The sequence below is a fragment of the Oncorhynchus kisutch genome, linkage group LG14 (assembly GCF_002021735.2).
Source record: "Oncorhynchus kisutch isolate 150728-3 linkage group LG14, Okis_V2, whole genome shotgun sequence".
NCBI classification, from domain to species: Eukaryota; Metazoa; Chordata; class Actinopteri; order Salmoniformes; family Salmonidae; genus Oncorhynchus; species Oncorhynchus kisutch.
In genome coordinates this window covers 69,553,009-69,580,952 of record NC_034187.2, presented here as the reverse complement: position 1 = coordinate 69,580,952, position 27,944 = coordinate 69,553,009, and the positions used below count along the sequence as shown (strand labels likewise).

General features: G+C 44.9%; 1 protein-coding gene across 3 annotated transcripts in view; it reads right to left on the bottom strand.

Moving 5' to 3' along the window:
* The window catches only part of LOC109904406 (CUB and sushi domain-containing protein 3), a 657,725-nt gene that overhangs the window by 210,354 nt on the left and 419,427 nt on the right, over positions 1–27,944 (bottom strand). For all 3 annotated transcript variants that reach the window (XR_004202892.1, XM_031788837.1, XM_031788836.1), the window contains 3 exons: positions 26,070–26,258; positions 4,761–4,930; positions 4,069–4,225 (listed from right to left, as the gene is read on the bottom strand). Coding sequence is in view for 2 of the 3 variants with exons in the window: in XM_031788837.1 (XP_031644697.1) it covers positions 4,069–4,225; positions 4,761–4,930; positions 26,070–26,258 (516 nt within the window). In the remaining variant the exon portion in view is untranslated. The remainder of the gene's footprint in view (positions 1–4,068; positions 4,226–4,760; positions 4,931–26,069; positions 26,259–27,944) is intronic.

Here is a 27,944-nt window from a genome sequence, read left to right as displayed (position 1 = left end):
CCTGCGGCTATGGAACTCTGACCTGTTCACTGGACATGCTACCTGTCTCAGACCTGCTGTTTTCAACTCTCTAGAGACAGCAGGAGCGGTAGTGATACTCTTAATGATTGGCTATGAAAAGCCAACTGACATTTACTCCTGCGGTGCTGACTTGCTGCACCCTCGACAACTACTGTGATTATTATTATTTGACCATGCGGGTCATTTATGAACATTTGAACATCTTGGCCATGTTCTGTTATAATCTCTCCCGGCACAGCCAGAAGAGGACTGGCCACCCCTCATAGCCTGGTTCCTCTCTAGGTTTCTTCCTAGGTTTTGGCCTTTCTAGGGAGTTTTTCCTAGCCACCGTGCTTCTACACCTGCATTGCTGTTTGGGGTTTTAGGCTGGGTTTCTGTACAGCACTTTGAGATATCAGCTGATGTAAGAAGGGCTATATAAACAGATTTGATTTTATTTTATTTAGAAAGAAGACACGTGAAGAGGAAACAGGCTCAGAGGCTCATCTTCCTTTTGGCAGTGTAGGACAAGGTCCCAATTTATTTATTTGATTTTATTTCACCTTTATTTAAATAGGTAGGCTAGTTGAGAACAAGTTCTCATTTGCAACTGCGACCTGGCCAAGATAAAGCATAGCAATTCGACACATATAACAACACAGAGTTACACTTGGAATAAACAAAACATACAGTCAATAATGCTTAATTAAGATGGTGAGGAAGGCACTTTTAAAGAATAACCAGGCATCATCTACTGACGGGATGAGGTCAATGTCATTCCAGCAACAGTGAGAGACTTGTTTCTGGAAAAGTGCATTTTTAGAAGTAGAAGCTCAAATTGTTTGGGTAGACTCGGATAGTAATACAGAACTCTGCAGGCTATCTTTGCAGTAGATTGCAACACCACCCCCTTTGGCACACACCTGGGTTCAAATAGGATTGGAGCATTCGGTTGAGCCTGCCTAAAGTTCCACATGGCCGGGGCTTACACTTTTTGGGGCTACTCAAATGGTTCAATCCATTACCTCTGGCGAGGTCAATCAAGCTCAGCTTTGAAAAACGTTTTGAAACCAGGTCTGTGATGTTAACACAAACTTTACCTTCGCTAGGCTGGACACAAGCACACAAGCATGAAGGCATATGATTTGACCACACACACGTTTTTGGCATCCTCTCTTCTTTTTTGGGTCATTAGTGCAATGACCATCCCGATCTGCCGTTTCCTGTTATTTCTGTGCTGCTTGAGTTGCATGTATGTTTTTAGAGGCTCAGAGAGAAAGTTAGAGCGGTCGTTATAATCAGTCAATACGGCTGAAAATGTGACTGGAGGATCCCACTGGGCCCGCAGGCAGGGATGGGGCCTGTACTAAGCAGGCAGAACAATTAGGATTAAGCACTTGGTTAATTTGGAGATGTGTCTGGAACTTTTGGTCGATACATGAGGAGCGTGGGCCGGCTCTCTGTGAGAGACACTTCCTGTTATTATCTTCTCATAATTGTTTTCCTTTGCACTCATCATCACACAGCATCATAATTACACAGCGAACTGAGAGGAATAGGAAATAAATAATTATATTACCCTTTTGAAAGACAAGAGTCTTTCAAAATGCCACCACACATCTTAGCGTAGCTGACAATTTCATATTTGCTGGTTTGAACTCTGCTCTCTCATATGAGAATGCAACCAAGCTAAAATGAGACGTATACCTCAGTCCTCTCCTCAGAACATTGACAGCTACCTTTCAAAATACAAATCCCTGTTCCATTTGCTCCACCCGCCCCTCCTCCAATTAACTGTACACCCTGAACTTGGGAATAAACGTTCATGTCTAGCACAGTACTCATAGACTACTTAGGTTACCATGACAGCAATGTACTGCACTATACTGAGAGAAAAACAAGGTTGACTGAACTTAACATAGTGTGTGGTGGAGGTACGAGGATACTGGGACTGACTAACGGTGGCAATTTTCACCTAGCACACTGATTGCACGTTAATTACAGGTCATTGTCTCATAGCATTCAACCGGAAACAAAAGTCTGGGTCCGGAAAATACTTAGACTGAGTTCTTTTTATTTTTTAATCACACTCCAACCATTGTGGTGGCTGAACTGTGATGGCCTCGCCGCCTGCTACTTGACTGTCCCAAATTATAACCTATTCCCTATAGTGCACTACCATTGGATAACCAATAGAGCTCAGGTCAAAAGTAGTGTACTATGCAGGAAATAGGGTGTCATTTGGGACTTAGCCCTGGGCTTCCACTGACCTTTATTATGCAATCAAACAGCTAATCTTGCAGGTGGAATGAAATCTCCCACTAGACACGGATTTAGTAGATTGCCCACCAGTGTGTTAATAGGGTTTTTTCTCTCTCAGAACTAACACCCTGTCCAATGTTACACAGGCTAGCTACCAGCTAGCGCAACAAATGATATTAAAGATGATTGCGTGTGGTTTTTATGTGTCTGCGGTGGTACATAGTCTGGTTTTGTGTGAGGGGCAAGGACAAGGTCAACAAAGACAAGTGTAGAGGTTATTTTTCAGGTAATTGATATTACCGTGGACCAAGCTGTGGAATGTTCCCTTGAAATCCACTCCTGGCTGTCAACAAAATTCTAATGCCCTTTAAAGCGGCAATCTGCTGTTAAATTTTTTTCTCCAAAAGTTATGAAGCCCCTTTAAGTCCTACTTCTTTTACAAGTCAGATGGAAAGACTGACTGTAGTGGGAAAATAACTGATTATATATCTAGAGTGAACACCTGACACTCTATTTCTGTGATGATTTAACAAAAGTGCATTCACGAAAAAGCACAATCGTTGCACCAATGTGCTTAACCATAAACATCAACGCCTTTATTCAGATCAATACACAAGTATATATTTTTAAACCTGCATATTTAGTTAAAATAAATTAATGTTAGCAGGCAATATTAACTAGGGAAATGTGTCACTTCTCTTGCATTCAGTGCAAGCAGAGTCAGGGTACATGCAACAGTTTGGGCTGCCTGGCTCAATGTGAAAACCATTTCTTCCTAACAAAGACCGCAATTAATTAGCCAGAATTTTACGTAATTATGACATAACATTGAAGGTTGTGCAATGTATCAGCAATATTTAGACTTAGGGTTGCCACCCATTCGATAAAATACGTAATGGTTCCGTATTTCACTGAAAGAATAAACGTTTTGTTTTCGAAATTATAGTTTCCGGATTTGACCATATTAATGACCTAAGGCTCGTATTTCTGTGTGTTTATTATGTTATATTTAAATCTATGATTTTATATTTGATATAGCAGTCCGACTGAGCGGTGGTAGGCAGCAGCAGGCTCGTAAGCATTCATTCAAACAGCACAACTCCTGAGATTAGGTTGGCAATACTATAGTGCCTATAAGAACATCCAATAGTCAAAGGTATATGAAATACAAATGGTTCAGAGAGAAATAGTCCTATAATTCCTATAATTACTACAACCTAAAACTTCTTAACTGGGAATATTGAAGACTCATGTTACAAGAAACCACCAGCTTTCATATGTTCTCATGTTCTGAGCAAAGAATTTAAACGTTAGCTTTTTTACATGGCACATATTGCACTTTTACTTTCTCCTCCAATACTGTGTTTTTGCATTATTTAAACCAAGTTGAACATGTTTCATTATTTATTTGAGGCTAAATTAATTTTATTTCTGTATTATATTAAGTTAAAATAAAAGTGTTCATTCAGTATTGTTGTAATTGTCATTATTACAAAGATGTATATAAAAATTTACTGATGAATTGGTATCGTCTTTTTTTGGTCCTCCAATAATCAGTATCGTTATCGGGATTGAAAAATCATAATCTGTCGACCTCTAATAGAAATGTATATTATTATTATTATTATATTGTTCATAATAATTGAATGGGTAAAACTAACCAATGTTTAGGCAACGCAGTGCCTTCTTCAGGGTATAAACGTTGGTTAGGTTTACCCATTAAAGTGTGCAACTTTCTTTCCTTATTTTTATACATTATAACACATGTTATCAGAACCACTGCACACTGACTGGTTGGTAACTTACTAGAGTAAACCAGCTTGAAGCCCTCTCCGGTGGACTCCGGGTCAGAGTAGAACTCCAGCCACAGCTGGTTTGAGGTACTAATGAGGGTTAGACCCAGCATGGATGAGCCTGTGAATGCCCCTAGGACATGGGCCATGCTGTCTTTACCATCATAGATCTGCAGAGAGAAGAGTACCCTTTAGTTCAGTTCTGTTCATTGCAAAGTATGACTTTGTTTTCATGAACGTGTATATGTCATTGTAATCTCAAGTGTGTATTGCCTTTTCAGTCTGATTATTATCACTGTCTAATAGAGAATGTACCTGATTACAGGTGCTAATGGTTTATGACAGGAGAGGGTAGATCCTTGTTAAAGATGACCATTCTGAACTCAATGAGAGCTGCTCTTGAGGCAACATGTTGTTAAAATTCAGTTGGATTCCAGGCTACTGTATCCAGCATAATGCCATTGGTGAGATTAAGAATCCATACCAGCACAACTCCTGAGATTAGGTTGGTGCAGACAAGGCTTATTACCATGGACAGAATCCACATGCTTAAGTGTCATTGACCATCACAGGAGTACTATACACACACACACACACACACACACACACACACACACACACACACACACACACACACACACACACACACACACACACAGAGAGACAGAGACAGAGAGAGAGAGAGAAAGAGAGACCAGTCAGTACCTTGAGAATGTCCCCCTGTGCCAGATGGAAGGTCCTGGCAGAGATGTTGATTCCCTTCCCAGCCTGCACCTGGATGCTGTAGATGCACTCATGGTTGTTCTCGTAGTTCATTGGGTAGTTCGGCGACAACATAATCCCCTCATTGTTTATGACAGATGAGCCGCACTCGGCTACAGGATGGAGGACAGAAGTAGAGAGAACAAAACAACACCATTGGAAAGTGCATGTGACAACGACGGTCTATCGTCAGGGGAATATAAATGTCAAACTTTTTCATTTTACATGACATTTTACACACACATAATGTTCAGTTCATATATAACAGCACGTTTGATCACATGTATTTACATACAGTACTAGTTCACCACTATGGACATATCCTGGATGTAAATCACATAAAACATGAATCGTCGCTTTCTTGTTCTGATTCCTGCCTCGCATTTTGTGCCTGGATACCAAGGATGTAAACTATCTAGAGGGCTCAGAAGCAAATCTGGGATTGGAACTGACAGAATAGACTTCCTGGGTTATTATTATTATTCATGTCGCTGCTCAGAGCTCAACTACAAGGCCTGGGATCGGGGCCCTGGACCCTGACACTGAACAATAACCATCAAATTCAGAGTTAATGGAACAAAACCCCGTAAAAGCAGATGTATTGCTACCCATCATGCATTTTGCAGAGGGGAGCTTTGTCGGGTGGTGCATAAAGCAGCAGCCAGGGTGATTTATTTAATGCCTCATGCGCCGTTTCACTCACAGCCCATAGATGTTATGACGATATTACTAGTATCATATTTTGAATAAATCACAACAGTTATCGCATCCATTAAAACAATTACCTTTACACTCTATCTCTCTCGCCATATCTCCAAGAAACCCGTGTCAGGAACCATGTGAATTTTTGTGTTCGAGACAAGAACTCCCTCCCCTTAAATTACCCTTCTTCATCACTCTTACCCCACTGTGTGTGTGTGTGTGTGTGTGTGTGTGTGTGTGTGTGTGTGTGTGTGTGTGTGTGTGTGTGTGTGTGTGTGTGTGTGTGTGTGTGTGTGTGTGTGTGTGTGTCAGGGTGGTGGGGGGCACATCAGGGGAGAGAAAAAAACTTTTTTGAGTAAGGAGCTTTTGACCCCCCGAGGTTCAACTTCAGTCCAAATCTCTCAGTGTAAATTAAATACATCACATTAAAACTGACTGACTGCTCTTAAGAGCAGGACCATGGCATGACTTTGAGTGTGTCCTAAAAGTACTAGTCACACACATTGTTGGCAGTGAACCCCAGACACTCAGGACTCAGGAAGTGCCTTGTGATATTGTCAGAGCTGCACATCTACAGTCTCAGCCAGGGGAAGGATGCTGCTCAGACGGCACTGAGGAGGGAGCAGCATCTTGGATGTGACTCTGACTCTCCCTGCACTTGGTGTCTGAAGTCATTTCCGTCTGCTGCCGACAGTCTCCTCTCCCCTGAGCCAGGTCCCTGGTCGGGTCTGATCCACGCGGTGTGATACAGTGTGATAGGCAACTTGAAGACAGCCCTCTTTTTTAACAGCCCTGTGCCGTGAGGCGGAGGACTCAGAGACAGGGGAGGCAGGGGGAAGAGGACGAGAAGAGGAAGAGGGCCAGGGGTTAGATTATCTTAAAAACCCATCCTTGCATTACTGCTCAGACAAAAGAGGGGTCAGGGACGAGGTGGCTTTAAGAAGCAGGGATCTGACAGTACATGAGTAGGAGGGGTGCTGGATTAGGGTTATAGCATGCTTATGTGTGTGTTGACATTCGCTTGTGAGTGAGTGAGTGTGCACATCTGCGCATCTGTGTGTGCAGTGTTATGCGATAGCTGCAAAGCCCCATTGCTATTTGAGGAGTCGCGAAGGGTGGTAGAAATCAGTGCATCAGAGAAGAAGGAGCAGCTTTTATCAGGGCCTCCCAGGAAGAGAAGCAGCATATTTGGCAGCGGCTAATGGGGATCGACAATAAATACAAATACAGCCAACCAGGTAACATTATACTGTAGGTTTCAATCAGCCCCCACAGCCAGCCAGGTAACAGTATACTGTAGGTTTCAATCAGCCCCCACAGCCAGCCAGGTAACATTATACTGTAGGTTTCAATCAGCCCCCACAGCCAGCCAGGTAACATTATACTGTAGGTTTAAATCAGCCCCCACAGCCAGCCAGGTAACATTATACTGTAGGTTTCAATCAGCCCCCACAGCCAGCCAGGTAACATTATACTGTAGGTTTCAATCAGCCCCCACAGCCAGCCAGGTAACATTACACTGTAGGTGTCAATCAGCCCCCCACAGCCAGCCAGGTAACATTATACTGTAGGTTTTAATCAGGGCACCACAGCCAGCCAGGTAACATTACACTGTAGGTTTCAATCAGCCCCCCACAGCCAGCCAGGTAACATTACACTGTAGGTGTCAATCAGCCCCCCACAGCCAGCCAGGTAACATTATACTGTAGGTTTTAATCAGGGCACCACAGCCAGCCAGGTAACATTACACTGTAGGTGTCAATCAGCCCCCCACAGCCAGCCAGGTAACATTATACTGTAGGTTTTAATCAGGGCACCACAGCCAGCCAGGTAACATTATACTGTAGGTTTTAATCAGGGCACCACAGCCAGCCAGGTAACATTACACTGTAGGTGTCAATCAGCCCCCCACAGCCAGCCAGGTAACATGATACTGTAGGTTTTAATCAGGGCACCACAGCCAGCCAGGTAACATTATACTGTAGGTTTTAATCAGGGCCCCACAGCCAGCCAGGTAACATTATACTGTAGGTTTTAATCAGGGCACCACAGCCAGCCAGGTAACATTACACTGTAGGTGTCAATCAGCCCCCACAGCCAGCCAGGTAACATTATACTGTAGGTTTTAATCAGGGCACCACAGCCAGCCAGGTAACATTATACTGTAGGTGTCAATCAGCCCCCCACAGCCAGCCAGGTAACATTATACTGTAGGTTTCAATCAGCCCCCACAGCCAGCCAGGTAACATTATACTGTAGGTTTCAATCAGCCCCCACAGCCAGCCAGGTAACATTACACTGTAGGTGTCAATCAGCCCCCCACAGCCAGCCAGGTAACATTATACTGTAGGTTTTAATCAGGGCACCACAGCCAGCCAGGTAACATTACACTGTAGGTGTCAATCAGCCCCCCACAGCCAGCCAGGTAACATTATACTGTAGGTGTCAATCAGCCCCCCACAGCCAGCCAGGTAACATTATACTGTAGGTTTTAATCAGGGCACCACAGCCAGCCAGGTAACATTACACTGTAGGTGTCAATCAGCCCCCCACAGCCAGCCAGGTAACATTATACTGTAGGTTTTAATCAGGGCACCACAGCCAGCCAGGTAACATTATACTGTAGGTTTTAATCAGGGCACCACAGCCAGCCAGGTAACATTACACTGTAGGTGTCAATCAGCCCCCCACAGCCAGCCAGGTAACATGATACTGTAGGTTTTAATCAGGGCACCACAGCCAGCCAGGTAACATTATACTGTAGGTTTTAATCAGGGCCCCACAGCCAGCCAGGTAACATTATACTGTAGGTTTTAATCAGGGCACCACAGCCAGCCAGGTAACATTATACTGTAGGTTTCAATCAGCCCCCACAGCCAGCCAGGTAACATTATACTGTAGGTTTCAATCAGCCCCCACAGCCAGCCAGGTAACATTACACTGTAGGTGTCAATCAGCCCCCCACAGCCAGCCAGGTAACATTATACTGTAGGTTTTAATCAGGGCACCACAGCCAGCCAGGTAACATTACACTGTAGGTGTCAATCAGCCCCCCACAGCCAGCCAGGTAACATTATACTGTAGGTGTCAATCAGCCCCCCACAGCCAGCCAGGTAACATTATACTGTAGGTTTTAATCAGGGCACCACAGCCAGCCAGGTAACATTACACTGTAGGTGTCAATCAGCCCCCCACAGCCAGCCAGGTAACATTATACTGTAGGTTTTAATCAGGGCACCACAGCCAGCCAGGTAACATTATACTGTAGGTTTTAATCAGGGCACCACAGCCAGCCAGGTAACATTACACTGTAGGTGTCAATCAGCCCCCCACAGCCAGCCAGGTAACATGATACTGTAGGTTTTAATCAGGGCACCACAGCCAGCCAGGTAACATTATACTGTAGGTTTTAATCAGGGCCCCACAGCCAGCCAGGTAACATTATACTGTAGGTTTTAATCAGGGCACCACAGCCAGCCAGGTAACATTATACTGTAGGTGTCAATCAGCCCCCCACAGCCAGCCAGGTAACATTATACTGTAGGTTTTAATCAGGGCACCACAGCCAGCCAGGTAACATTATACTGTAGGTGTCAATCAGCCTCCCACAGCCAGCCAGGTAACATTATACTGTAGGTGTCAATCAGCCCCCCACAGCCAGCCAGGTAACATTATACTGTAGGTGTCAATCAGCCCCCCACAGCCAGCCAGGTAACATTATACTGTAGGTGTCAATCAGCCCCCCACAGCCAGCCAGGTAACATTATACTGTAGGTATTAATCAGGGCACCACAGCCAGCCAGGTAACATTACACTGTAGGTGTCAATCAGCCCCCCACAGCCAGCCAGGTAACATTATACTGTAGGTGTCAATCAGCCCCCCACAGCCAGCCAGGTAACATTATACTGTAGGTATTAATCAGGGCCCCACAGCCAGCCAGGTAACATTATACTGTAGGTTTTAATCAGGGCACCACAGCCAGCCAGGTAACATTATACTGTAGGTTTTAATCAGGGCACCACAGCCAGCCAGGTAACATTACACTGTAGGCTTTTATCAATTTCTTATTGTTGTTGCATTGTCGAGACGTAAGCATTTCATTGGACGGTATATACCATGTGTTTCCCGTACATACGACTAATACAACTCGAAGATCTAGGTGGGAATGAGGTGTGTTTACTTATTAACAGCCATCATTACTATAAATCAAATCTAATCAAATGTTATTTGTCACATACACATGGTTAGCAGATGTTAATACAAATGTAGCGGAATGCTTGTCCTTCTAGTTCCGACTGTGCAGTAATATCTAACAAGTAATCTAACAATTTCCCAACAACGACCTTATACACACAAGTGTAAAGGAATGAATAAGAATATGTATGTACGGCTGTGGATGTGCGAGGGTCGAACGGCATAGGCAAGATGCAGTAGATGGTATAGAGTACAGTATATACATATGAGATGAGTAGTGTAGGGTATGTAAACATTATCTAAAGTGGTATAGTTTAAAGTGACTAGTGAGACATTTATTACATCACATTTTTTATGATTAAAGTGGCTAGAGATTTGAGTCAGTATGTTGGCAGCAGCCACTCAATGTTAGTGATGGCTGTTTAACAGTCTGATGGCCTTGAGATGGAAGCTGTTTTTCAGTCTCTCGATCCCAGTTTTGATGCACCTGTACTGACCTCACCTTCTGGATGATAGCGGGGTGAACAGGCAGTGGCTCGGGTGGATGTTGTCCTTGATTATATTTTTGACATTGGGTGCTGTAGGTGTCCTGGAGGGCAGGTAGTTTGCCCCCGGTGATACGTTGTGCAGACCTCACTACCCTCTGGAGAGCCTTACGGTTGTGGGCGGAGCAGTTGCCGTACCAGGCGGTGATACAGCCTGACAGGATGCATCTCGATTGTGCATCTATTAAAGTTTGTGAGTGTTTTTGGTGACAAGCCAAATTCCTTCAGCCTCCTGAGGTTGAAGAGGCGCTGTTGTGCCTTCTTCACCACGATGTCTGTGTGGGAGGACCATTTCAGTTTGTCTGTGATGTGTACGCCAAGGAACTTAAAACTTTCCACCTTCCCCACTACTGTCCTGTCGATGTGGAGGTGCTCCCTCTGCTGTTTCCTGAAGTCCATGATCATCTCCTTTGTTTTGTTGACGTTGAGTGAGAGGTTATTTTCCTGACACCACACTCCGAGGGCCCTCACTTCCTCCCTGTAGGCAGTCTCATCGTTGTTGGTAATGAAGCCTACCACTGTAGTGTGGTAGCTATATGGAACATGTTTGTGACAGAGCGCACATTGCACACACACAGACACACACACAATAGAGCACTTCCATTAAAACGAGTGCCTACTGCACAACCACCAATAACCGGTTAGAATGGTAATCCTGCGTGTTCAGCTTTCTATTAGAGTGGATCAATGATCTGGTGCAAGCAGGCAAGATCATTTCATATTTGTCCTATTGTTACTGTGCTAGTGGGGTGTGTTTGTGCTTGTGTGTGTGGCCTGTGTATGTGTGTATGTGTGGGGGATCCTTCTTGTTCATTTTCAGGTGATAACCTGCCTGAAATGGTTCCAAGGAAGTAGCTAATAATAGATCCTGTCTGAGCGGAGGTGGTTTCCTTTGGCCAGCTACTCTGTGCCTTGTAAGGCAATGAGATAGAACCCAACCGTACAGCTGGTCTGGAATAAAGACTGGAGTTATTTCTTTACGTCATTTATTGACATACAAAAGATGTGTCCTGAAGCTATTTCTCTTGTCCCTTCAAGCATTAGTGTGTTGCTATGAGAGAAAGGAACCAGCCACAGTACACACAAAAAGACACAGGTCAGTCATCATCAGGTGTGACTGCAGTTACATCCTTCCTATATCCTATGGACTTACAGGTATAATGGACATTTTGGCCAAAACAAAACAATCAACATCAATCATCCAGAATGTTTTTTGGGACCTTTGATCGAAATCCTATAATTTCAGATTGTCATGTTCTGACCTTAGTTCCTTTTTTATGTCTTTATTTTAGTTGGTCAGGGCGTGAGTTGTGGTGGGCATTCTATGTTGTTTTTCTATGTTTTGTTCTGTTGTTATATTTCTATGTGTTTGGCCTAGTATGGTTCTCAATCAGAGGCAGGTGTCTGTCGTTGTCTCTGATTGGGAGCCATATTTAGGTAGCCTGTTTTCTATTGTGTTTTGTGGGTGGTTATTTTCTGTGTCTGTGTGTTCCACATGGAACTGTTTCGGTTTTTGTTATTTCACGTTATTTTGTATTTTTCAGCGTTCTATTAAAAGAATCATGAACATGTACCACACTGCGCATTGGTCCTCCGATCCTTCCTACTACTCCTCGTCAGAGGAAGAAGAAGACCGTTACACAGATGACATTACAAGCCATGGGCATACACAAAATAATTGCATCCACGTCTACCAAAATGGAAACCGTTCATTCTGGAAACAACCTGTTAATTGTTTAACACTAAACTAATTGCTTGGCTCTCAGCATTAAGGAGATGGATTGGGGGTAAGGCCCTGCGATAGACTAGCTTCCTGTCCAGGTGGTTGTAACGATGTGCGCTGAGAGTCGGGAAGTTCAGGGAGAGAGTGTTTTAATAAATAAATGAAACATAATACAAGACACATGAACAACGCACAGACAGGAAACAGAAACAATGAGGACCCAAAGGGAGTGACACATATAGGGCAGGTAAATCAAGGAAGTGATGGTGTCCAGGTGAGTGATGACGCGCAGGTGCGTGTAACGATGATGACAGGTGCGCACCATAATGAGCAGCCTGGTGACCTAGAGCCCGGAGAGGAAGCACAAGTGACAGTGGTGTACTTGAACATCAAGCTGCTTAGCAATACAGAAACAGGACATAGGCTCCTGCCTTACGGACCGTTTTGGCTTAGACAAGACTACTTACATCCTAGTGTGTAAAACCCAACCCCTGTAGCTTGCACAGAGCGCCTGGTCCCTTAGTAATACAAATCTGAGGCAACACCATGGGTTATGATGGATTTCAGCCCTGACAATGAAGGGAACTAGTGCTCCTGTAAACAAGGAAACAAGCACATTAGAAAATGTGAGTAAGGTGGGGAAACAAATCCATTGTAAATGCAGCAGCGAGTGACACAGGCGAAACGTTCCCGAAATTGCTTTATGATGGAATATGAACTTGTGAGCCGAGAGGAAACAAAAGAGAGGTGGAAAGGAATCTGCAATGCAGTGCAGTTTAGGTCAAAAGCAAAAATTACTCAGACAGATAATCAGATAAACGGAATTCTCAAGTGCAATTCCAATTATTTACATACAGCCACCTGTTCTCACTTCAGAGAGGGAGAGAGGGTGTTTGTGTGTGTATGCATGCATGAGTGTTTGCCTACGTGTCTGTCGGTTGGTGTGAATAGGCTTTATATTATCACAAACACACAGGAAACAAAACCCCAACCTGCTCACAAATCCTCCCACCTGATACAGTATGTTTGTTCAAAGACTAGAAATAGCTTTAGAGGATCCCAAAAGAACAAAATGGATTCAAGTTGTTTTTGACTTTTTCTACTTTGGCTTGACACTGTAAATGGATAGACAACACCAACAAAGCTTTAGGCTACTTTACCGACACTCCTGTGTACAGAAATCACAATCGGAGATCTACACAGTACATATATCACTCTTCCTCGCCTCTCCTAAAGGCAGCCCCCCGCACCTCTCTGATTCAGGGGTTGAGTAAAATGCGGAAGACACATTTCAGTTGAAGGCATTCAACTGGGGTGGCAAGTAGCCTAGTGGTTAGAGCGTTGGACTAATAACTGAAAGGTTGCAAGATCAAATCCCTGAGCTGACAAGGTAAAAATCTGTTGTTCTGCTCCTTAATAAGGCAGGTAACCCACTGTTCTGAGGCCATTATTGAAAATAAAAATATGTTCTTAACTGACTTGCATAGTTCTATAAAGGAAAAATAAATAAATGCAGTTGTACATCTGACTGGGTATACTCCTTTCCAAAATTCCCACAGTTTGACTCCTTGATGTTGCATTAAACCGGAGCAACACTTTTTTTGCCTAATGTTAATCAATGAAAATCCTCTGTTATCCATTTACTCCCAAATTAAAATCCAACTGCTTAATACTAAGAGAGAGTGAGTGAGAGAGAGAAAGAGAGAGAGGCACAGCCTAGCTGACGTCATCAGAGCAAAATACTTAAGCTCTATCTCCCCCCGGACTGGGCTTGATGGAATATCAAACAGTAAAACATATTGACATTTACAATAATAACGAAGGAAGGAACTCCTTGCCTTCATGCAATCTGACCTGATTACACTGATTACACTGTTGAGTGCCATGCTTTTACTGCATCATTGTTCAAAGATAAAATGGGCAGAGACTGGGAGGGGAGGGGCATGGACTGGGAGGAGGGAGGAGCATGGACTGGGAGGAAGCAGGAGCATGGACTGGGAAGGAGGGAGGAGCATGGACTGGGAAGGAGGGAGGAGCATGGACTGGGAAGGAGGGAGGAGCATGGACTGGGAAGGAGGGAGGAGCATGGACTGGGAGGAAGCAGGAGCATGGACTGGGAGGAAGCAGGAGCATGGACTGGGAAGGAGTGAGGAGCATGGACTGGGAAGGAGGGAGGAGCATGGACTGGGAAGGAGTGAGGAGCATGGACTGGGAAGGAGGGAGGAGCATGGACTGGGAAGGAGGGAGGAGCATGGACTGGGAAGGAGGGAGGAGCATGGACTGGGAGGAAGCAGGAGCATGGACTGGGAGGAGGGAGGAGCATGGACTGGGAGGAGGGAGGAGCATGGACTGGGAGAAGGGAGGAGCATGGACTGGGAGGAAGCAGGAGCATGGACTGGGAAGGAGGGAGGAGCATGGACTGGGAGGAAGCAGGAGCATGGACTGGGAAGGAGGGAGGAGCATGGACTGGGAAGGAGGGAGGAGCATGGACTGGGAAGGAGGGAGGAGCATGGACTGGGAAGGAGGGAGGAGCATGGACTGGGAGGAAGCAGGAGCATGGACTGGGAAGGAGTGAGGAGCATGGACTGGGAAGGAGGGAGGAGCATGGACTGGGAAGGAGTGAGGAGCATGGACTGGGAAGGAGGGAGGAGCATGGACTGGGAAGGAGTGAGGAGCATGGACTGGGAAGGAGGGAGGAGCATGGACTGGGAAGGAGGGAGGAGCATGGACTGGGAGGAAGCAGGAGCATGGACTGGGAGGAGGGAGGAGCATGGACTGGGAGGAGGGAGGAGCATGGACTGGGAGAAGGGAGGAGCATGGACTGGGAGGAGCATGGACTGGGAGGAGGGAGGAGCATGGACTGGAAGGAGCATGTGCATACTGCAAACCCAGAGCATGTTGGTGGACTGAGTTAAAATGCTCTGCCCCCTAAAAACATCCTGTAAAAATGTCCCGCTTACGTGCTCGGCTAGGCTCATATATGGTGGGCCAAGCCAGCAAAGCTGCATGTGTGTATGTGTGTGTTCTAATTAAAAAGGCTATGTGTCGCTGAACTTGAACCTCACCATTCATGGCCTCATCTATAGATCTGCCCCTGGGTCTCTATGCCCATTCAGTTCACTCAACCCTATCAGTCATATCCTGTATCTCCCTGTACATCACCAACCCCCTGGAGTCTCTCCACAGCGACCACCCTGGAAGACTCTCTACTCTACTCCACACATCTTGCTTCCCAAATACCACCCTATTCTTTCTTTAGTGCACCAGGGCCCATAAGTAGTGCACTATAGGGATAATACGGTGTGATTTGGGACACCGTCTGTGTATTAACTTCCCCTTCCTCTTTTATCATCTGGGAGTGTCAAGAGAAGATAAGGGGACAGTCCCATTGTGGCAAACACACCATGTGTCCAAAACAATAACAGGAGGGAGCAAATTGAAGGGGAGGATCATGGGAGATATGAGTAGAGTGTCACTGCTGGCGCCATCGCCTCTAAAGATAAGGTGCGTCATGTTCATGTTATTTTTCATTTTTTGCTCTTCACCGTTCACTCGCACACACACACACACACACACACACACACACGCACGCATGCACACACATGTACAGTGTAGTGCATGTACCTATGTCATCTTTTGCCATTTGGTGGAAGTGAAATTAATTGGGCACTGGGATGCATGAGAGAGAGAGAGAGAGACAGAGAGAGAGAGAGAGAGAGACAGAGAGACAGAGAGACAGAGAGAGAGAGAGACAGAGAGACAGAGAGACAGAGAGAGAGAGAGAGAGAGAGACACAGAGAGAGAGAGAGAGAGAGAGACAGGGAATGAAAGATGGAAGAAGGGAGGGATATGCTCTGTTGGAGCCTACAGACGATGATAAAGCGATGCCATTAAGAGATGGAGTGTGGAGGATCCTCTTTAAGCCATCACCACACTGCAGGCAACTCAGCAGTTAAGGTACTGTCTCTCTCTCTGCTCTTTGGCTTTAGACAGGGAAACAAACTACTAGGTCTGTTCTGGCTCTTCATCCCAGCAGCTGGATACCATGCACCTGTCGCTGCACTGATCCCTGAGACAGAAGTGTCCAAAACTATCAGATTTCATTAGTGGATTTCAACAAACATTGTGTTCTAAGTATAAATGCTTTTATTTACCTTCCCAGGGACTACAGTTGAAAACTAGCCAGCTGGCACATTACCAAAAATGTTGATTGATATATATTGTCCCTAACAAATAAATGCAATAAATGAAATTATAGGTACTGTCTCTCTCTCTGCTCTTTGGCTTTAGACAGGGAAACAAACCACTAGGTCGGTTCAGGCTCTTCATCCCAGCAGCTGGATACCATGCACCTGTCGCTGCACTGATCCCAAAAATTTAATTGGGTCTGTTGATTGATATACATTGTCCCTAACAAATAAATGCAATAAATAAAATGATATTTTATAGCCACACCACCGTGCACCTGGCAACCTGGTTAGCGTGCACTGTACACAGCCTACCACAGGAGTCGCTATTGTGTGATGAGACAAGGATATCCCTACTGGCCAAGCCCTCCCTAACACAGATGACGCTAGGCCAATTGTGTGTTGCCCCACAGACCTCCCGGTCGCTGCCGGCTGCGCCAGAGCCTGGGCTCGAACCCAGGGTCTCTGGCACTAGACCACTGTGCCACCCGGGAGGCCCTGTACTTAACATGGTAGGAAACATAGTATTGTGACTACTGGTGTCTCTGTATTCCAGGAACAGAAAGAGGGAACACCTCTAGACTTAATCTAATGGAAGGGGAAATGTATTCAGCACCCTCAGAGATGTGCTAACGCATATTAACCAGTTGATGGAACAGACACGATCCATAGCACAGTGAATCATTGGCTGCGTCTCAAAAGCCACCCTTTTCCCTATGCAGTGAAATACTTTTCACCACGGCTCATAGGGCTCTGGTCAAAAGTAGTGCAACTATGTAGGGAATATGGTGGCTTTTGGAACAGAGCCACAGTCATAAAATAAACTGCAGGGAGGGATGTCCCCTGCCGGTGAAAAAGAACCCCAGCAAATGTATCCAAATTCAGACCCAATTCAGACCCAATTCACAGTCAAAATATTGTTTTAATATCTATGCTAATGATTATGTTCATCTCTGTGTGGGTTATTATATGGGGCATTTGGTACAACAACAGAACAATGAGCTGAGCATTCTGAAACCAACCGTTGGCCATTTGAGGCTGCTGCTGTTCTCTCCAATATATTCCTCCTGTTTTTATAGTAAGCAATCAATCCTTTGACTTCTTTAGGAAGAGAAAAGGAGTGTGAGATGGATGCCTTTATATTAATAATTGATAATACTCACTGTACAATCATTGGATCATGAGATGTATGTGTGTGTGTGTGTGTGTGTGTGTGTGTGTGTGTGTGTGTGTGTGTGTGTGTGTGTGTGTGTGTGTGTGTGTGTGTGTGTGTGTGTGTGTGTGTCATAATAAACTGTGTTTATTGAGTCAGAACTAAGATAATGAGATACCAATCTGCCTCAGAGCAATGTTTATCAAAATTGTGTCTCTTCACCCACGACGAAAATGTGAATATCCAATAGCTAGTAAAGATGAAATGTTTCATATTGCATTTCAATAGGAGAGGCTTCACAGTAGGAATCAATAGCACCCATGCTGTCACAGCACTGAGATTTCAAAGCACACCGAGGATAAAGAGAAACTACAAATATAACCAGTTGAAATATCTGGTTTGTGACAAATATGCGGCGGCCATTTTGATTTGAGAATATTGGTGTCTACACTATACCCCATGTGGAATGCTGATGGGACAAACTGGCACAGTTTGTCAAAATGTGTAGATCTATTATTAAAATCTATATCTCCTCAGGCCTTTCTCTCTTTGCTTATCACGTACAGGTAACTGCAAAAATAATGGTGTCACATCCCTCCAATAGAGTTCCAGACAGTTGTAGAATCTATGCCAAGGCGCATTGAAGCTGTTCTGGCGGATTGTGATGGCCCATCGCCCTACTTTATATTGTAGTCTCCTTTATTTTGGAAGTTACCTGTACATAACACCCTTAGGGCGAATGCAAAATTATCTCAATCTAATAAAACAGCATTATTCTTTCCTCTCTATCCACAAAAGTCCCTTCTTTCTCTTATCTGTGGTGTTGTCAAGACAAAGGTTTCTCTAATGAGTCCCAAAATGGCTCTATCGCTAGTTTGTTTGTTTTGGAGCCGTACGCTAGCAGTAAAAAAAAATGATATCCTCATTATAAACACAGAGAATGCCACCAAAGTGGCTTCCTATTCCCTATATAGAGCCCCATAGGGCTCTGGTCAAAAGTAGAGCACTATAAAGGGAATAGGGTGCATTTGGGACTCAGGCTTTAGGGCTCTATTGCTTTATTCCAGAGGACCTGCATCCTTCCATTCACCAGTAGTCTATTGTTGTTGTCTGTGTTCTAAGACTTATACTCAATGCCATTATCGGAACCGATGGGTGCGTCAAACCAACCATTTGGGACGCAGTCCATTTCTTAAATGTTTATTTCATGTCTGTCAGAGGGCTCATCAATTCCTCTAAAAATAAATTCCTGGAAATATGATCACATTAATAAATCTTCTTCAGGCTAGGGCCTATTTTTCTCCACTTCCTGTCTGACTGGTGTGCCCTAAGTAAACTGCCTGTTAAACTGCCTGTTACTCAGGCCCAGAAGACAGGATATGCATATACTTGGTACCATTGGATAGGAAACACTTTGAAGTTTGTGGAAATGTTAAAATAATGTATGAGAGTAAAACACAATTGATATGGTAGGAGAAAATCCAAAGAAAAACCAACCGGAAAAAAAATATTTGATCACCCATGCTCTTCCAATAGGGTCATATCCAAATCCAGCTCACAGATAGAAATTCCTATGGCTTCCACTAGATGTCAACAGTCTTTGTTCAAAGGTTTCAGGCTTGTTTCTTCTCAAAAGAGGAAGAATTTTGAGTTTTAGTACTGGGAATCAGTTGGAAATCAGTTTGTGCGCTCGACGAAGAGGACACGCACCTGCTTATTTTGCTTTTCTATTCAACATACTTCTTTCCATATGAAATATTATAGTTTAATTACATTTTAGGGTACCTGAGGTTTGAATAGAAATGTATTTTGACTTGTTTTATCAAAGTTTAGCGTTAGCTTTTTGGATTCCTTTCTCTGCATGTTGAACGTGTGGATTACTCAAATCGATGGTGCCAACTAAACAGACTTTTTGGGATATAAAGAAAGATTTTATCTAACAAAACGATCATGCATGGTGTAGCTGGGACCCTTTGGATTGTAATATCAGACGACAATTTTCAAAAAGTAAGTGAATATTTAATCTCTATGTGTGATTTTATGAAGCCTGTGCTGGTTGAAAAATATTTTGATGTGGGGCGCCGTCCTCAAACATGGCACGCTCAAACATTGCATGGAATGCTTTCGCTGTAAAGCCTATTGTAAATCAGACAATGCAGTTAGATGAACAAGACTTTAAGCTTTTAACCAATATAAGACACTTGTATGTACATAAATTATTAATATCTGTCACGCCTTGGTCTTAGTGTTTTGTGTTTTCGTTATATATTTGGTCAGGCCAGGGTGTGACAGGGGTTTATGTTATTGTATTTCGTATTGGGGTTTGGTGTATTTGGGATCACGGCTGATTAGGGGTGTTGTATAGGCTTGGCTGCCTGAGGCGGTTCTCAATCATCAGTCAGGTGATTCTCATTGCCTCTGATTGGGAACCGTATTTAGGTAGCCTGAGTTTCGCTTTGTCTTTGGTGGGTGATTGTTCCTGTCTCTGTGTAGTGTTCACCAGATAGGCTGTAATAAGTTTCACGTTCCGTTTGTTGTTTTTGTATTTATTCGTTATTTCATGTACCGTCACTTTTTTCATTAAAAACATGAGTAACCACCACGCTGCATTTCGGTCCGACTCTCTTTCAACGAACGAAGAACGCCGTTACAGAATCACCCACCACATACGGACCGAGCAGCGTGGAAACAGGCAGCGACCGCAGGAAAAGCGAATGGAGTATACGACGTGGGAAGAAATCGACAGGTGGGCGGCCGACCCAGAGAGAATGCCTGAGCCCGCATGGGATTCGCTGGAGCAGTGCGAAGAGGGCTATAGGCGAATGGAGTTGGAGAAAAGAAAGACACGGCGGCGCAGAGCGAAGCCCGAAAAGCAGCCCCAAAAATGTATTGGGGGGGGGCTCAGAGGGAGAGTGGCTGAGTCAGGAGATGAACCTGAGCCAACTCTCCTTGTGTATCGTGAGGAGCCAAGGAGGAGACCAGAACCAGAGCCGGTGTTAGAGGTGAGCGAAGCAGAGACTGTGAAGGAGTTAATTGGGAAAGTGGAGTGGAGAGTAATGAGGGAGTTGCTAGCTTGGTGCTATAGATATGATATTCGTCCGACGGATCGTGTCGGGGATTTGATGGCACCTGAGTTAGCGCTCCATACTCGTCCTGAGGTGCGTGTTAGTCGGCTGGTGAAGTTGGTGCCAGCCTCACGCACCAGGCCTCCTGTGCACATCCCTAGCCTTGCACATCCTGTGCCACCTCCACACACCAGTCCTCCGGTAGCAGCTCCCCGCACCAGGCTTCCTGTGCGTGTCCTCGCTCCAGTATCACCAGTGCCCGCACCACGCATCAGGCCTACAGTGCGCCTCGCCTCTCCTGCTCTGTCGGAGTCTCCCGTCTGTTCAGCACAGCCTGAGCCTTCCTTCCCTCCTGCGCTGTCGGAGTCTCCCGCCTGTTCAGCGCAGCCAGCATTTTCCTCCTCTCCTGCGTTGTCGGAGTCTCCCGCCTGTTCAGCGCTATCCGAGCCTTCCTTCTCTACAGCGCTGCCGGAGCCTCCTGCCTGTTTGAAGCAGCCTGAGCTGCCAGTCTGCAGGGTGCTGTCAGCCTGCATGGAGCAGTTAGAGCTGTCAGTCTGCATGAAGCAGCCAGAGCTGTCAGTCTGCAAGGAGCTGCCAGTCGGCAAGGAGCTGTCAGTCTGCAGGGAGCTGCCAGTCTGCAGGGAGCTGCCAGTCTGCAAGGAGCTGTCAGCCTGCATGGAGCAGTCAGAGCTGCCAGTCTGCAAGGAGCTGCCAGTCTGCAAGGAGCTACCAGTCTGCAAGGAGCTGTCAGCCTGCAAGGAGCAGCCAGTCTGCAGGGAACTGTCAGTCTGCAAGGAGCTGTCAGTCTGCAAGGAGCTGTCAGTCTGCAAAGAGCTGTCAGTCTGTAAGGAGCTGTCAGTCTGCAAGGAGCTGCCAGTCTGCAAGGAGCTGCCAGTCTGCAAGGAGCTGCCAGTCTGCAATGAGCTGTCAGCCTGCAAGGAGCTGCCAGTCTGCAGGGAACTGTCAGTCTGCAGGGAGCTGTCAGTCTGCAAGGAGCTGTCAGTCTGCAAGGAGCTGCCAGTCTGCAAGGAGCTGCCAGTCTGCAAGGAGCTGTCAGTCTGCAAGGAGCTGCCAGTCTGCAAGGAGCTGTCAGCCTGCATGGAGCAGTCAGAGCTGTCAGTCTGCAAAGAGCTGCCAGTCTGCAAGGAGCTGTCAGCCTGCATGGAGCAGTCAGAGCTGTCAGTCTGCATAGAGCAGCTAGATCCGCCAGTCAACCAGAATCTTCCAGATCTGCTAGTCAACTTGAATCTTCCAGATCCGCCAGCCAGCCAGGATCTACCGGAGCCTACTACCTACCTGAGCTTCATCTCAGTACTAGGCTTCCTCTCAGTACTGGGCTTCCTCTCAGTACTGGGCTTCCCCTCTGTTCCGGGCTGCCCCTCAGTTCCGGGCTGCCCCTCAGTCCCGAGCTGCCCCTCAGTCCCGAGCTGCCTCAGTCCCGAGCTGCCCCTCAGTCCCGAGCTGCCCCTCAGTCCCGAGCTGCCCCTCAGTCCCGAGCTGCCCCTCAGTCCCGAGCTGCCCCTCAGTCCCGAGCTGTCCCTCAGTCCCGAGATGCCCCTCAGTCACGAGTTGCTCCACAGTTCTGTGGGGTTCTGGGTGAGGACTATTAGGCCATGGTCGGCGGCGAGGGTGGATTATCCCAGGACGCGAAGGGGAGGAACGAGGACATTAATGAAGTGGGGTCCACGTCCCGAGCCGGAGCCCCCACCAATGACAGACGCCCACCCGGACCCTCCCTTTGGTTTTGAGGTGCGTCCGGGAGTCCGCACCTTGGGGGGGGGGGGGTTCTGTCACGCCTTGGTCTTAGTGTTTTGTGTTTTCGTTATATATTTGGTCAGGCCAGGGTGTGACAGGGGTTTATGTTATTGTATTTCGTATTGGGGTTTGGTGTATTTGGGATCGCGGCTGATTAGGGGTGTTGTATAGGCTTGGCTGCCTGAGGCGGTTCTCAATCATCAGTCAGGTGATTCTCATCGCCTCTGATTGGGAACCGTATTTAGGTAGCCTGAGTTTCGCTTTGTCTTTGGTGGGTGATTGTTCCTGTCTCTGTGTAGTGTTCACCAGATAGGCTGTATTAGGTTGGTGGGTGATTGTTCCTGTCTCTGTGTAGTGTTCACCAGATAGGCTGTAATAAGTTTCACGTTCCGTTTGTTGTTTTTGTATTTATTCGTTATTTCATGTACCGTCACTTTTTTCATTAAAAACATGAGTAACCACCACGCTGCATTTCGGTCCGACTCTCTTTCAACGAACGAAGAACGCCGTTACAATATCCATCATTTTTATGATTATTTCTTGGAATTGTGCGTCCTCCAATTTCACCGGAAGTTGTCTGAGCGGCCTTTCAGGTTATGTCAAAATAGGACTTGTTTTACTGTGGATATAAATACTTTTGTACCTGTTTCCTCCAGCATCTTCACAAGGTCCTTTGCTGTTGTTCTGGGATTGATTTGCACTTTTCGTACCGAAGTACGTTCATCCATAGGAGACAGAACGCATCTCCTTCCTGAGCGGTATGACGGCTGCGTCGTCCCATGGTGTTTATACTTGTGTACTATTGCTTGTACAGATGAACGTGGTACCTTCAGGCATTCGGAAATTGCTCCCAAGTATGAACCAGACTTGTGGAGGTCTTAAATTTTTTTCTGAGGTCTTGGCTGATTTCTTTTGATTTTCCCATGATGTCAAGCAAAGAGGCACTGAGTTTGAAGGTAGGCCTTGAAATACATTCACAAGTGCACCTTCAATTGACAAAATTATGTCAATTAGCCTATCAGAAGCTTCTAAAGCCATTACATAATTTTCTGGAATTGTCCAAGCTGTTTAAAGGCAGTCAACTTAGTGTATGTAAACTTATGACCCACTGGAATTGTGATACAGTGAATTATAAGTGAAATAATCTGTCTGTAAACAATTGTTGGAAAGATTACTTGTGTCATGCACAAAGTAGATGTCCTAACCGACTTGCCAAAACTATAGTTTGCTAACAAGAAATGTGTGTAGTGGTTGAAAATCAAATTTTTATGACCCCAATCTAACTGTATGTAAACTTCCGACTTCAACTGTAAACATATTACTCATCCACCAACCTAGCCTATAACAGTGATGCACCGATTTTTGTTGCCACCCATTCGAACAGGTGTCAGATGTTAGTGACAACAATGAACAAATGGAGCCACATATTACGCTCTCGCCTTATACGAAAAGGGTGTGTAATGTGCGATCACGTGACAGTTATGGCACCCTGTGGAAGGGGCATGGCATCCCTCATAAATGCCACCTGCTGTGATGAATGTGCCTATAATAGACAGATTGGAAGCGGAAACACATTTTTACAGTCAGGAGAGATTCATCTCAAAGAATATCATTAAAAACTGAAGAGAGAAGGAAAGTACAGATGTCTGTCGATTCTGTAAAAGCATCCCAGTTGGATACAGATATGGGGTCTTAATCTGAGTCAGTTTGCTACAGCAGGAAAATAATCCTGCAGCAACAGGAAATGTAAATGATTATGTGGATTATGTGCCGGAAAAGAGGAATCAAATTAAGATCCTACATATGTACATGTCTTAGAAAGGTGGTTTTTGATTATTCTTTTTTACACACAGTATGGATTGTAAGGTACAGTATATACGGTGCTGCCAAGAGGAATTGGACGTTTATGAATGCATAGAGCATGGTGTACATATTTCTCTTTACAATTTAGTCATTTTGTTTTGGGGTGGATACAGAAATTGGTGTTTGTGATGGATGGCTGGGAAACTTGATGCTTGTGTTACTGCTAGACTGCCACATGATTCATACACTGTAGGTTTTTAATCCACATCCCACACTCCTTTAGCCTTCCAAAAAGCTTACATTGCCCACTGTATTGATGATAAAAGGCTAAACTTCCAGGATATAGACCATCCCAAAAAGTATTCTGTGCATAGATTCTCGTTTTTGTCACTGCCCACTGTGTACTCTACCCTTGAAGCGTATAGTATACCTGATGGCATTTTGAAAAATCATGCACAAAACACAAATTAGCGGCCTTGTTTTTCTAGTCACTCTCAAGATTACAGATCTGGCACCAATGAACACCATGAAAAATGAAACGACAGAAACCAGGCAAGTAAACAAACGACACGCACACACAGCGTTGACAAATGCGTATCATTATTTTTTCAATTAATATGAAAAATTACTGGTGACCTTACCAGCCCTGAATTATTTTATTTTTGGGCTCCGTTGGAAAAAACAGAAAAGTTCTCCATTATTATAATTATGAATCTGTTTATGCCCGGCAGTTAGGGCCCGGACATTATACATGTGTGGGATAAATTCCAGGGGATAGTGTTTTATTCAGACAAGTCTGGGATTTGATGGATGTTTAGTGGTTGCTGGATTCCTTTAACTTGGCTCCGTGTGGCAGAATGCACGGAGAGATACAATCCAGGAACATCTCCACATGACAGCCTGAATTGTAAATCACTATTCTCCTGAAGCAGCTGGTGTCATACCAGGGAGGACGCCGCGGTAAGTACTGTAGAAACAGGAAGAGGCAGGTTTGGTGGGGGAACAAGAGCGCTAGTAACCTCGTCTGAGGAGGAGGAGACTGGGGAAATACCTGGGTTCAAATATATATATATTTTTTAAATCAAATACTTTTGAATGATTGATTGAGCCTGCTTGGAGTGCCAGATGGGTGGAATGTGCACTTCTGGGATGATTCCATGGCTCAATTAAGTGGAGCTAAACTTCTTTAGAGAAAAATACCAACGAACCAAGGTCTGGGTACCCCGCTGCATAGGTGGTGTAGCAGACTGGGGTTTGCTTGGTACATTGTGACAGTGAGATTCATAGCTCACTCCACAGTATCTCTATTAAACAGCATGCAGTCATGCTAGTCTCTTTGCATTAGCCTTGTTGACAACCCATCTGACCTCTCCCAGCTTGTTAGTGATACACAGAGACACTCCCCTACAGGGACAGAGGACAAGGGGCAGATTGGGTTTGATGTAGACGGATCAAGAAAGCCAGACACAGACACAGGGCTCTATGTATCTATCTGTGTGCCTGCCTGTTTGTCCGTCTGACTGTCTGTCTCCGCGTGTTTCTTCAGGTTTACTGTGGCATATCTTAAACAGAGTACCCAACACCAAAGGTTCTTAAACTTATTTGGTTTCAACTGGAACCTGTATTTTTTTAAGAGTGTAGGCCCTCCCTACTCATTCTCAGTGCTCAGAGCTCAACAAGCAAGGAAACATCCATGGTGAACAATATAGATCAGTGATCCTCAACCATGCTCCTGGAGAGCCAGAGTACTGCAGGTTATGTCCCAGCTCAGCAGTGAAGCATCTGATTCAGCTAATCAAGCTGTTGTTTGAAGATCAATCAATTAGCTGAATCAGGTGTGATGCCGCTTAGCTAAGACTAAACATGCAGGCGCAAGGCTTTGTCTGGGTACCTTACTATCATGTCAAATCCTTGCTACCTCATCTCAAAAGGATCTTGGATCCATTCCTCCAATGCAATTTGAGAGGAATTGAGGAAATAGATTGGAGGAATTAAGTATTTGACAGTAAGGTTTTCAGAAAGCCCATCACTGAGAATCACTGTAATTAGATATAAAATAAAATCTTATCAACCACAAGCATTGTAACAATAGTTGTAAGGGAATGAAAACAGGTGACCACGTACCCACACACCTTGGCAGAGGTGCGCTCCACATGCGCCTCCCCCCTCCCAGGCAGATGACCTCTGGCACCCCCTCTAGCCGGTAGCCCATGTTGCAAGAAAACGTCAGGGTGTCCCCGATGCCAAAGCCGTAGCCGTTCCTCTGGCCGAACTGTGGCATCCCCGGGTCCTCACACGGCTCCAAGTTGTACTCTGAAGAAGGAGGAGAGAAATTGTGTCATGTCAAACTTTTGGATCATGTACATTCAATGAGGGTTTGTTTGAATGCAGAGAATACGTATGTTTGTACTCCAAAGAACAAGGAGATGAAACATGTCAAATAAACAAGATCAATAATGTAATTGACATTCCAGTGCATAATGAAGTGTTAATAAAATGTCAATGAAAACCTTTGAAACAGCGTAGTCACCTTTAATGTAATGTACATTCACATCAACAGGGCTTGACTGAATGCAGTACATAGGCTACTCCAAGTTGTAAAGAACAGGAAGAGAAGTTGTGGCAAGTTAATAAGTACGGAAGTGAAAAATAAAACACGAGGAGCGGTGGTACTTGGAGATTTTTTTAATGCACGATAGTACTTAGTAAAAAACGGGCAATATTCTGATTATAAAGTCCAAATGAAATTTGGTGAATAAAGTGCCAATCTTTCAAGAATAAAGTGGTAATATTGCGAGAATGAAGTCGCAGTTATATTTCAAAATTAACATAGGGGATTTGGTTAATTGCATGTCTCCCTAGCTCCCTGTTTCTGTGCCCGCCACTGTTGAAATACCTGAGTTAGATGACCTGGTGAAATTATACTTTAGAATTGGCTTTAGTAACAAGGAAATCCGTGCTTTTTTAGCACACAATAACCAATAATTATTCTAAGTATTAGGCACAGTAGGAAGAGGTAGTGCCACAGATTATTTTCAGAAGGAGGAACCTTGGTTACATACATAGGTTGAGATGGGCAGGTTTTGTGTGTGTGTGTGTGTGTGTGTGTGTGTGTGTGTGTGTGTGGGCGGTAAAAAGTAGGAGCAAAACGAACAAATGGCCATCACTCTAACAGTGGAGGCTCCTCAGAGGAGGAAGTGGAGGACCATCCTCCTCAGTGAATTTCATTCAAATAAAAATAGTAAAACATTTCAAAAGTTATCCTTTTTAGATAAAACTATAGTCAATAATAATTCATTGAAACACACTGTTTTACAATGAAGGTCTACAGTAGCTTCAACATCACCGTAGGGTAGTGCCATGGTGTAGCCGCAGGACAGCTAGTTTCTGTCCTCCTCTGGGTACATTGACCTTAATACAAAACCTAGGAGGCTCGTGGAGCTCACCCCCTTCCATAGACTTACACAGTAATCATGACAACTGCTGCAGGATGTCTTCCAACCTATCAGAGCTCCTGCAGCATGAACTGACATGTGATCCACCCAATCAAAGGATCAGAGAATGAATATATTACTGAAAGCATAAGCTACAGCTAGCTATAATTGCAGTGTATACAATAGTTTAACTGTTTGTACAAATTAATTTCCTCAAAAATGGAGAAGCGAGTGAGTGAGAGAGAGAGAGCTATATTTAGTTTTTTTTTTTTTGCTTTCACTTACTTAGCTGGCGAATGTAGCTAGCTAGTTTAGCCTACTCAAACACCCGGCTCAAACAGAGAGGGATGCTATGTTAGCTTGCTGGCTATGGCTATCCAACACTGGAACTTCCAAGTCAAGGAAGCTTTTGGTTTGATTAATTTATTGCCACCGGGGCCCACCGGTGTAACTGCTAAACTGCTTGCTGACTGTATACTGTACTGCATGATTGTAGCGGGTTTACTAACAAGTTAGTTCAAGTAGCTATGTTGAATATGACATTAGCTATGATAATGATGTAGGC